The 12,275-nt window shown below is 35.8% G+C and overlaps 1 protein-coding gene across 1 annotated transcript in view; it reads left to right on the top strand.

Annotated features, from left to right (window-relative positions):
- The window catches only part of Pask (PAS kinase), a 453,665-nt gene extending 446,019 nt beyond the window's left edge, over positions 1–7,646 (top strand). The window contains exon 21 of the mRNA XM_068229079.1: positions 7,032–7,646. Within this exon, the coding sequence (XP_068085180.1) occupies positions 7,032–7,261 (230 nt within the window). The 3' untranslated portion in view covers positions 7,262–7,646. The remainder of the gene's footprint in view (positions 1–7,031) is intronic.
- Positions 7,647–12,275: the final 4,629 nt, after the last annotated feature.

Raw genomic sequence — 12,275 nt, 5'->3', positions numbered from 1 at the left:
TAATGCAGCTGTTAGGGCACGCGGGGGGGGGGCGTAGATATATATATATTTTTAAATCTTGATCTTACTAACTTACATATCATTTAAAGCTTGTAGTTACTGTTCGGTAAACGTACACTAGTAACATGCTTTTTCTTTTCATATCATGTGCATCCTCTGCACTAACAGAGCACTTAACAGTTCGGAGTTCATATTAGCACGAAATTCAGTCTTGTTCATCTTCATCATGCGCATCCGAAACATCGCGGCTCCACACACTACAAAACACGCGTGAATGAGATTTTGAGGAGCGCATTAAACTGGGCCATTCTTCCGAGTATACCTCCCTAAATTTTCAACTATATTTATTAGTAGCGTCACTAGTCACGGTAACGTAATCACACGTATTTTCCTGCACAAGAAATCCCTTCATTATTTCAAACCTTTCGCATTTCGTAACACGATTAGCATATATCCTAGAAGAGCAATATATGTAAATTTGGCAACCAAAATCGCAATAAATACTTCTTCAACAGTCACCCAAACAGTATTCACAATTAAACGGAGTTTGTCACCACTTTACCGCCAAAACAAAGACAAAAGAACTCTCATACTTGCATGGAAGTCTGATCATGTGACGAACAAGGACAACAACTCCGCAAGATATGCCACTTCACAGGTGCCTAAATTTCCGGTACTGGAAGCACACACTGCGTTCGGCGCGTGAAAACTCGAAATATTCTTAAACGAGGGACAGGAAAGGGGGATAAATTATTTCTGAGAAATCCAAAGATAATATTCTGAGAATTCACGCCGCCTTGTGTATCCTTTTGAACACTTCATACACTTAGATTTAAAAATCAACAAAAAATCGTAATTTGTGGTGTGTGATTCGTAAAGGCGTAATTATGATGGGTAATTCGTAATTGTTACGATTGAATCGTAATAGTTGGCATCTCTGCAGGAACAAGAAACTTGCTGTAATGTACTAATTACCGTGGTGTCACACTACTGTCTCATGTCCTGAAAATATTGGAAAAAATAATAGAGACCAGAATCAGAGATATTGTTGAACCAATTTTGGAAGAAGAGCAGTGTGGTTTCAGACCAGGAAGGTCAACTACAGACCTTATATTTGCAATTAGGATGCTAATGGAAAAATACTGGGAGAAGAACAAGCCTTTATTTCTAATATTTTTGGACATTGAGAAAGCATACAATAGTGTACCAAGGGAAAGAATTTGGCAATGCATGAACTTCAAGTGCGAGACAGCCTCATAGACAAAGTGAAAATGTTGTATAGTGGGAACAGAAGCTGTATTCAAGTAGGATGTGGTTTGTCGGACTGGTTTGAAACAAAGAGAGGAGTGCAGCAGGGCAGCTCATTGTCACCACTTCTATTTATTATTGTAATGGATGTAGTAATGAAATCTATTGAAAGGAAAGAACATGGAGATATCAAAGCCTTCACATTTGCAGATGATGTTGCTATCTGGAGTGACTCAGAAGAGAAATTGGGAGAGAGAATACAAAGCTGGAATGAGGAGTTTAAAAAATATGGTTTAAACATCAGCAAGACCAAGATGGTGGTGATGAAAGTGTATGGGGAAGGAGCAGAACCAATAGTCATGTTAAATGAAGCTCAACTGGACAGCGTTCCAGTTTTCAAATACTTGGGTAGCGTTATATCAAATGACAACCTAGCAAAACATGATGTGAACAATCGAATCAATAAGGCAACACAAATTTACCACCAGGTAAGACACCTGCTGTGGGATGATCAAATACCCATGAAAACAAAAATGACATTGTACAAGTCCTATTATACACCAATTCTTACATACAGTCTCGAAACCACAACACTGACCAATAGAGATAATTCCAAACATCAGGCAGCTGAAATGAAATTCCTACGCACTATGATCCAGAAAACCAGGAAAGACAAGATTAGGAATGAGAAAATTAGAGAAGTAGGAATAGATGATTCTCTCCTCAATAAGATTCAGATATCAAGACTGAAGTGGTTTGGTCACATGAAGAGGATGCCAGTAAACAGAACTGCAAGGAAGGAATTTGACAGAAAGGTAGAAGGAAGACGACCCGTGGGAAGGCCATGAAGGAAATTGATAGATTTAGTTAAGAGCGATGTACTGCTGAGAGGTCATGATTGGGACAAGTTGGTGGAGGAAGAATGGTACAAGGACAGGATGAGAATACATACACTTTCATCACCACCGTCTTGGTTTTGCTGATGTTTAAACCATATTTCTTAAACTCCGCATTCCAGCTTTGTATTCTCTCACACCCGGGAAACCGGAGATGGTTTAGGATGATGATGATGATGATGATGATGAGCACTTTCATTTTAGAAGAAGTGCGTTCAGGCAAGGCGTGATAATAGTCGCATACTTGAGAACGAAATCCTTGAAAACAAATATTGTAACATAAACCGAATTCATGATCACAATAAACGGAAGATTTTCAATGTTTTAGTATCTGTCCGTACGGGACTTCATAAAAGTGGTTATGTAATACGGTTGATAATTACAATAAACGGCATCCACTGTATTAACTTTTATTCATCAACACTGTGGCCCCCCCTTTATCTGCTTTAGTAACAATAATACTATTGGTTTCTATCTTTGTTTTTAGTTCTTGGTTTAGCTTCAGTTTAGTATAATCAGAATTGATATTTATTTCTTTGGCTAGGGTGGGTAATTTCTTTTTGATCTCATATCTCACGTCATTCTGTTATTCTGAAGGGAGTTTAATTATGTTCAATTCAATTTCAGCTATAGTATCAATAATGTCCTTCTCTTTATGTCTGTTAGGCCAATTGAATTTAGGTACTTTGTTGAGAATATCAATTTCATCTTCTGAAAACTGTTTATTTGTTGAATTAATAGTGAGTTGGGTATTGTTAGTTAAATGTTTGTGGTTTGTGTTTACGTTATTCTGATAATTTTTGTTATGATTAGAAGCTTTTAACTGTGTGAGTTTACCTTCTATTGTTCTTGGTTTAGCACTTAAAATAACTGTCAATTTATTACTAACATGTATTAGAAACGAATTCCATTCGATTGAAGCCAAACTTTGAGAAACAGAAAGATGTGTCTTGTACAACTGGGTGTAACGGTGTTCTTTCTCTGTGTATTGTAGTTTCATTTCCTTCCTTATCCAGATTCGGTTAACTTTATTTTGAGTGCTGTCTAATTTAGTCGTATAACTACCTTTTCTTTGTAATGGTTTCAGAAACTTGGGTATTATGTTAGATCTTAGACATTCTTTAAGGAAACTAATGTCTTTAGTTAACTTGCTAGTTTTGATTTTGAGGTTGAGGAATTTGTTTTGTTTAGCCTGGTTGACTTTAACATTACATGTAATGTACTTCATGGTGGTCCGTATTGCAAATTGTATATTATCGCAAAACAATTAAGTTTGTTAAAATGGTCAACCTATTCACTACAATACATTCATAAGAATGTTTATAACTAGGGCCCGGATTTTTAGGTTCTTAAAAACAACGTTTTAGTCTTTTAATAGCTCAAAATAGTTTTTTTTTAGTTTTTTATCCTCCTGAAATAGTTTTTAATGATCATTTCAATCATTACTAAAGTTATACTATTCATTCAAACTTTTCTTGCAGTCGCGTAAGTGCTGCTAGTATCCAGTAATCGGGAGATGGTGGGTTCGAATCCCACTGTCGGCAGCCCTGAAGATAGTTTTCCGTGGTTTCCCATTTTAACACTAGGCAAATGCTGGGGCTGTACCTTAATTAAGGCCACGGCCGCTTCCTTCCCATTCCTAGGCCTTTCCTATCCCATCGTCGCCATAAGACATATCTGCGTTGGTGCGACGTAAAGCAAATGATGACTTGCCTTTAGGCATCGCTACTTCTGAGATGCGCAAGCTTCTTAAACTGCCTTCAATAATAACTTGATTTATAGGGAAAATTAATTTTAGTCTTTCGCATAATAGTGTGTACAGAGCTAAACAGCCGTAGCTGGCGGTAGTCGACCGTACACAATGAAATGAAATGTCGTATGGCTTTTAGTGCCGGGATATCCCAGGACGGGTTCAGCTCGCCAGTTGCAGGTCTTTCTATTTGACGCCAGTAGGCGACCTGCGCGTCATGATGAGGATGAAATGATAATGAAGACAACACATACATCCAGCCCCCGTGCCTTAGGAATTAACCAATTAAGGTTAAAATCCCCGACTCGGCTGGGAATCGAACCCGGGACCCTCTGAACTGAAGGCCAGTACGCTGACCGTTCAGCCAACGAGTCGAGCCGTACACAATGAGAGATGCACTGAAGCTGGCAAGTTAGGCGGGCTTGTACCTGCTAGATACAGGTCAGTGAACGGCAGGGGGTTGTCTCTTGATTTATGCTGTACCCTAGTGGAATAGTATCGTATCACGTTGTTTCGCTCTCATTAGTTATACTTGCAAACCACTTCCAGTTCCAAACCATGAAGTCATTTCAAAAAGTCGTGCATAATGTTTATTTTTTAAAAAATCATTCAATTTCATTAATATTTGGTACTTCTATTTCAAAATAACGTAATACTGTCTTGAATAGCCCATTTAGTTTTTTTTAGGTTTTACCGTCTTATTTAGTTATTTTTAGGTTTTATAAGATTCGAGTAATTTACTCCAATGATAATCAAATGGATAAGTAAGTTAAAATACTGCAGTTAGCTAGCAAGGAATAAAATAGTTTAAAACCTAAAAATCCGGGCCCTATTTATAACTTATACATGACACTCAAATTGGGATATGTTTTGCCCTAGTTGTGGGCATCCTCAGCCTAACTTTCATTCTCAAAATCAAATGTTATCGGGATCCCGATATTCTCATATTGAACCATCTTAATGGCTAAAATAGTGTGAGTTAAAAATACAATATGTTGATCTTATTACTGACAGGTGAACAATTATTTAATGGAGTTCTTGAAGCAGTCTTTAAAAGTAATTCATTAACCATTAGCCCTCCTTTCTTTCTGAACACTCCTGCCTCTCCACCTCCATTTAAGAATCTGCTTGCAGAGGGATAACAGACAGCACAAACATATTGACATCATATTTATAAAAATCAACTAATGCAAACGCAAAATAACTATAATACAAGTAAAATACAGTATTCGGGTGCAATGTTTAGCATTTTCAAACCTGAAATTATCTCAGACAGTCACTTTCGTCTGTAATAGTGCATTGTGTGGAACTTCCCAAAAAATTCATCGAGAAGTAATACAGGCTTTTTTCTACAAGTATTGCTGAAAAACACAGTCTCACGTTGTAATTTAGGCTTACTGTTCATTGCCATATTTAGAATTACACCTAAAATGCTTTGAATTCAGGAAGAGTAACGTAGGATCTATGCGGGATAGTCTCGTTGTCGGGCATGGCCCGCCGCGTGAGTGCTGAGGGTTAAAATATCTGGTGTTGGCACCTATTAAAATATTATCATGTGGTTAGGTACCCACCATCTTATAAATCAATGTTTAACAAATAAGGATACATCAACGCAAATATTATGAAAATGATCATTACATCAAATTTTATTGAACTGAATGAGAATACCTATATAAATTTAAGATCTTCAAGTTTTCTTCTTCTTCTTTTTGTTCCTTAAATGATCAAATGCTAGTTTATATAATTATATTATTATTAATGATCATTTTCATAATATTTCATGATTTTCTTTATTTGTTGATATGGTGAATTAGGACACAATACTTCTATAAATTGTAAAAAACAAAAGATAGTGTTACATTGTTTTATTCTTTGAGCTGACATCACTGATGGAGGGAATGGATGATTTCCCGAAACATGTATGGTAAAATAAATAGTTTTCTATCATTATAAGGTGTATTGACAAGGGGGACTCAAATAAAACTATTTTAAATAGTTCTGTAATAGATTCAGACAAGTCAATACAGGATCAAACAACCATATTAACCTGTTATGGTCAAGTTTATCAACACTGCCTGTGACAGACTGCTTAGCTACGCCGCAGCTAGCCGCAACACTCAGGGGTCATACCTGCCACATTTTCTAATGGGACACCCTTTCCAGTGACTTTTGGCCACTTATTGTTTATTCACATGACTTTTTTTTTTCAGTCACAACTATAATCTCCATAACTGTTGTTTCAATGTATCCATCTGTGATTTACGTATATAATAAATAGTGTCATTTTAATGTAAACCGTGCTGATCTTATTACTTCCTGAAACAGCATGCCTTTTCAGCAAATACTTTCTGTACCAATTTTCTCTCAGCTCCGGTTTCCTTGACAAAGAGCCATCAACATGGAAGGATGATCCTGATTATGAAAGTGGACTTTAGAAAATTGAGAAAGAAGTGTCAAACTTATTCAAGATTATAACATTCTCACACAAGATCAAACTGAGGAACAATTTGTTTTACAGATAATTACAGAAACTTGTAAAAAGTATCCAACTGCCACAAAATATGCTCTTACTAAAAATTAATGTGCAATATTAATTGTCCATAGAAATTACTGTTACAAATACAGATATGTTTATCTTGTAGAAATTGCGTGCTTCATTAAGAAACCCCAACATTTCCTAATTTTTTCATGTTATTTTAAGAATTTTTCAAATTAACGTTTGGTAAACTTGATTCAGAACATTTTTAAACAATTGTGGGGGTTGGTTGAATCTGACCACATCATTTTCTGTATTAACAAAAAGAAAATTATCATAATAGGGTAGAGTCCACCGCTTTTGAACGGAAATAGTTGTTGTTTATACTATTTTCCAACTTTTAGGCATTTGCATGAAAATTTGCATGGAGTCTTTCTTTGTAGATTGGAACTAGGGGGTGGGAGTAGCAAAATTTTAATTTTAAGAAAATTGCCTATTTCTAAGAGCCACCCTAATACTCCTATACAGTAGGTTTCAACTGTTAGGATATTCAGTAAATAAAATATTGTGTGTTCCTATTCATGTTCTTATCTGTGTATGATTTGTTTTGTATACTTTATTACAATTGAAGGTATCAGTTAAAATATACATTTAATTTCAGAGCCTAAATTAGTGAAGATAGAAGAAATACAAGGTGAGGAACTTGAGCATATCACTCCTTCATCCACTGCCAATAACATAGGGAAAGTTACTCACTGCTTAGAAGAGGAGGAGGAATTAGTTGCTCTACCTAATGGTGCTCTCTGTTTGGAATCTGAAATTCCAGAAATAGCAGATGAAGATGACAGCTGGGATCCTGACTACTATTATGAGGAGGACAGCTTTTCGTGAGTTGTGTACTGTTTAACACTGTTGTTAACCACTCAAAGTGACATTTCTTCGCCAATTATTTTACTTCTCTACCTGTAATATAATAAGATAGCTTGTAGTGAAAGTTATGTCTGAACTTCCTAGAGTCTTTCTAATGCAATGAACACACTACAAAAATGTATAAATATAATGAGAAATTCCTTGTCATAATGAAGAACTACTCAGGAGGCTGTTATGATTAAAGCAATATGAAGGAATTTGTTTCACAGTGGAACTTAACTCTCACAATTTGTGAGAGAAGGTGGAACATTAGTTCTTTTGTGTTGATTAGTGTCTATAATTTTTACCATTGCATGTGACTGTAAGTTTGGAGAATAGTTAAAAATGATCTTTGATTATAGTAAGTAATTTTGTGGATGGTAATTATGCAGTTTTTTTAAATAAAATACACCGGAACATGCTATGTATATATTATCAAGCCATACTCTTAAGATCTCTTTTCAGTATCTTTTATCATGTTGTTTCTCCTTTCAGTGTTATTATTTATTATTATTATTATTATTATTATTATTCACTTCTCAGAGACTTGTGGAAAAAGAGGTTTAAGGACTGGAGATTGACAAGCACGGAGTTGTGCATTTGTTGAGTTGATGAGCTACAGTCGAACCTCTCTTCAACAGACACCGTCGGTTCTGTGGAAAGATGTCCATTACGAGAGGTGTCCACTGAAACAAGGTTGTAAAAATTAATAGAACATTTTAATAGCAAAGAACATCCACCTTAAATATAAGCATATATCTATTTTAATTATCCTAAATCATTTCTAACTAAATATTTGCCTGGGAATCAGTAGAAGTTATTTTACAGCCTTTACTACAAACAATACAGCTTTGGGAAGTAATCATTGAGCTGTGTGTGTAAATTTAGCATAGTATTTCTTTAACGTGATGTTCGTGAAAAGAGAATAAATTCTGTTAAGTGGTTCCATTGTTCTGTCCCCGTACTTGCGATCCAGCATGACACCCAAATTCATCTGCTCAAGAATATTAGCCTTTAGATTATTTGTGATTTCTTGTGGTTTTTTTGTTTTTCTTGTAACATTGGCCCACTTGCTCACAGTTTCTTTGCTCGAACACACTTGAACCACTTATATACTGTAACGTTCTCGTCTGCAGAATTTACTCCCGCTTTCTTTTCACTCCTCAATTCCCATTTGCCTCCCACTCAAAATTTTATTTAAATTCTTCATAATTATAGTGTTCGACTTTTATTGCATTTTAATTCTTCGGGAGCTTTGTTACTCATGTTTACTGGGCGTACGGCATTTCTGTCCCAACAACAGCACACAAGTCTTTTCAAGTTTAACTGAACGACCTGACCTCAACCTTAGTAGTGACACTCTGAGTTGGAAAATCCCTTGGTATCTTCTAAGAATGTACACTAATTAGAATGTAAGATAATCATAAGGAAAGGTTTGGAAAGAGCCCTATATAGAAGAATTAACTTGGCTACTACTGCTTTCCTACGTACATTTCTTTCTCTTCCTTGGACTTGAAATAGTACAAAACTTAAAAAGGAATTCCCGTACATCTGCAGAATGGTTTTAAAAGAAAGGATGACATACCCAGGTGTAAGAATTGTCCTGAAACGTATAAATTGTCCGCTTAAGGCAAGTGGACGAGACTAATGTTGATGTCCGTAATTCGAGGTGTCTGCTTAAATGAGGCTTATTTAACACGTGTCCTATGTAAAATAAAATTTGGAGGTGTCCACCAAATAAAGGTGTCTGTTAGGGCAGGTTCGACTGTACCTTGCAATTTCCTTAATTTTCTTGAATTCCAGTTTTAAGTGGGAGATGAATATTAATGAACTAACCTATTTTTCTCTTTACCTGTGACTTGGTGTTTCGAGCTAACAATTGATAAAATGACAAGTGTTAAATCCTCAACTATTTATGTTCATGATTTTTATTGTAATAGTTTTGTAAATATTTATTTTGTACTATAATGTTATGTCAGTATTCTTGAATATCTGTCTCGTGAAAAAATATGCAAAATTATGTTTTTATTTAAATCTATTTTTAGAGCTGGAAATTCAACCAAAAAATATTTTTGTGTATGAATCAGTAGACTTATTCTTGGAAAAGATCCCCTAATGGAAATATGATTTAAATACTACTATTGCAAACATAGTTTATTTCTTTGTATTATGTGCTTATCTATTGTACAAAATTAGCTGCATTTTAAATAATATTTTCCTTCCAACTTCCTCAGTGAATTGTACAACATACCCTTACGAAAGATAGTTATTATTTCTTTTTGTATTTGTTTTATATATTTGGAAGGAGTGGATAGAGGAGGGTTTGTATTTCTGTTTAGTAGACATTCACAGAATAATTTATGGATTAAAAACGACTGTGCTGACAGTATTAAGCCAGCATCTTTTCCTATCCTCAAGTTCTGATAATGGCTCATCTGCTATTACTTTTAATGTGTGTATGCTTGTTATATCATAATGAACATAATTATTGTCATTCTGTTTATAGTTTAAGTCTGCTGGAAATCAGGCAGTTGACGTTTTGTTTTCTGACTGTGACTAGGTGCCGAATTCATAGTCAGCACGTATATATAAGTGGAACCCTTAAGTAATAAGGGATCACTTACAATAAGTATTCACTTATATGAGTTTACATTTCATAGACAGCACTTATAGAGCACATTCATTGATACAGTAAGTATCACTCGACATGTGGCAATGCTGTATATTATGCCCATGCTTCCTGGATCGTGTAGTTTTGGCTACCGAATAGTGGGATGATCTATTGTGTTTTGTTTATCGAAGGACTTCGCACGTACGTGTGCAAAATTTTTTAGGTTAAAAGATCGTCTATATTGGATTTGATTATCAGAATGGATAACAAAACAGCGAGCTGAGACGGCACCCGCAAGAACTTGTGTCGAAGTACAGTACATGCACATAAAATAGAACAGGTAGACCGACGCAGTTTCTCATCAGAATATGAATGACGTGAGAAAAACTTGTTTTGGGCAATGCGAACTACGAAAATGCCCAGAGTCTAATTTTCTTAGTAATATAACATGTTTATAGTTATCCAAGCACTCGAACCTATACAAATATTCATCCAAATGTAGAATATCTAGCCGTACAACGCTTTTAATGATTTGACAAATATATCCGTAGCTGTTACGTTGTAATAGGCCTAATTACTTCCCCAATAAAATGTAATTAGTATGTTTTGATGTGCGATGCCATAATTTCAGAAACTTCTGATATATACCGGCAAACGATTGATTGACTAACCTGATATAATTAGCACAAATCAACCTTAAAATAAATGGTAGTAGTGCAACACGTTCATTTTTCATATAACTCAGTATAGTTCTTTACTATTCCATAGGCCTACAGTGTTGATAACTTATCAACTTGAAACACATTTCCAGTTAATTAAGCAAAATACCGGTAATGATGATGGTGATGATAATAATATCAATAATAATAATAATAATTTAATTTCGTGTGGCTATTTCCAGCCGAGTGCAGCCCTTGCAAGGCAGACCCTCCGATGAGGGTGGGCGGCATCTGCCATGTGTAGGTAACTGCGTGTTATTGTGGTGGAGGATAGTGTTATGTGTGGTGTGTGAGTTGCAGGGATGTTGGGGACAGCACAAACACCCAGCCCCCGGGCCACTGGAATTAACCAATGAAGGTTAAAATCCTCGACCCGGCCGGGAATCGAACCCGGGACCCTCTGAACCGAAGGCCAGTACGCTGACCATTCAGCCAACGAGTCGGAGATAATAATAATAATAATAACCTGAAATTAAGAAGTGGCATAAAGTCTCAAAACAATATCTTCATTAATGGTGAGATAGTGAGTCCTCTAGAGGTTATGTTCACTCTCTCAATCAAAGGAACGAGAATATTCATAACTCTCACTTTACTAAAACGAAACCTTCTTTAAACTGTTGGTCACATTACATTTCGACAGGATTTTCCATCTCTGCTGTGTGCACGTAAAGTATTATGTGAATGAAATGCAACATATTCAGCAAAATCATCCTCCATCTTGTTGCAACATAAGTGAGTCGCTTAAGTGTGTGTGGGAGGTCCACTTATAGCAATAAGTGGGACACTTAAGTAGGTAATATGAAATGAAACTTGGCTTATAAGGGGCACTTATGTGTAAGTGCTGTCTATGAATTCCGCCCTAGGAGTGATTGTGGCCATCAAAAATGGAAAGATGACAAACATGTAAAATACGATTATTAGGGCTAAGTACTCGGATGAAATTTCATCGCTTTCTGGTAACACAGAAACATAAAGGCTTTAGTACATGTTATATGATAAATGGAGTATTTCAAGACATGTTTGTTAGTGCATCTGTTTTATTCATAAAGGCATTTTTGTTCAATTTTTCATTCTGGGATATTTTAGTTTAATTTGACAGGAAATTCCCATAAATTCCCTTTCTTTCCCTTTTTTCCTTGCTCTGCATATTTTTTGCCTTTAATACCCATGTGCTGTACATATTTTAATAGTTTTTCTATACATTTCAGTTTTAACATCCACTCTTACATAGTGGAGAAGTCCTACATACCCTTCTATACTGATTTGTCTGGCTATACTTGTTAATTTGGGAGAAATGGTTGCACGCCTGATTGCATTCTGAAACTGTCTTTTATTTGTCTTTCTAATACTACTCCCGGAGGGTCTTCGCTGATCATCAGTGAATCAGTCAGCTTTATCAAACTCTATGACAGTTTAGTCTACCATACAAAATGTGTTCTACTAAATCAAAGTAAAGTTTGTTGTGAAATTGAAGCAGTCACACTTAACTAGGGCTAATTTTGGGAAAGTACATCAGTTAAAATCACTTTTTTGCCATAATTGAGATAAAATTGATACTTCTTCTTTTTTCTTCCGCATTTATCCCTCCTGCAGGCGGGGTCCACTACATGGATTCGTTGTCTCCCTTTAGTTCCGTCCTGGGCCATGTCAGGGTGGAGATTGACGT

The sequence above is a fragment of the Anabrus simplex genome, chromosome 8 (assembly GCF_040414725.1).
Source record: "Anabrus simplex isolate iqAnaSimp1 chromosome 8, ASM4041472v1, whole genome shotgun sequence".
NCBI classification, from domain to species: Eukaryota; Metazoa; Arthropoda; class Insecta; order Orthoptera; family Tettigoniidae; genus Anabrus; species Anabrus simplex.
Note: the sequence above shows the minus strand (reverse complement) of the source record. Positions and strands in the feature narration are given on the sequence as shown.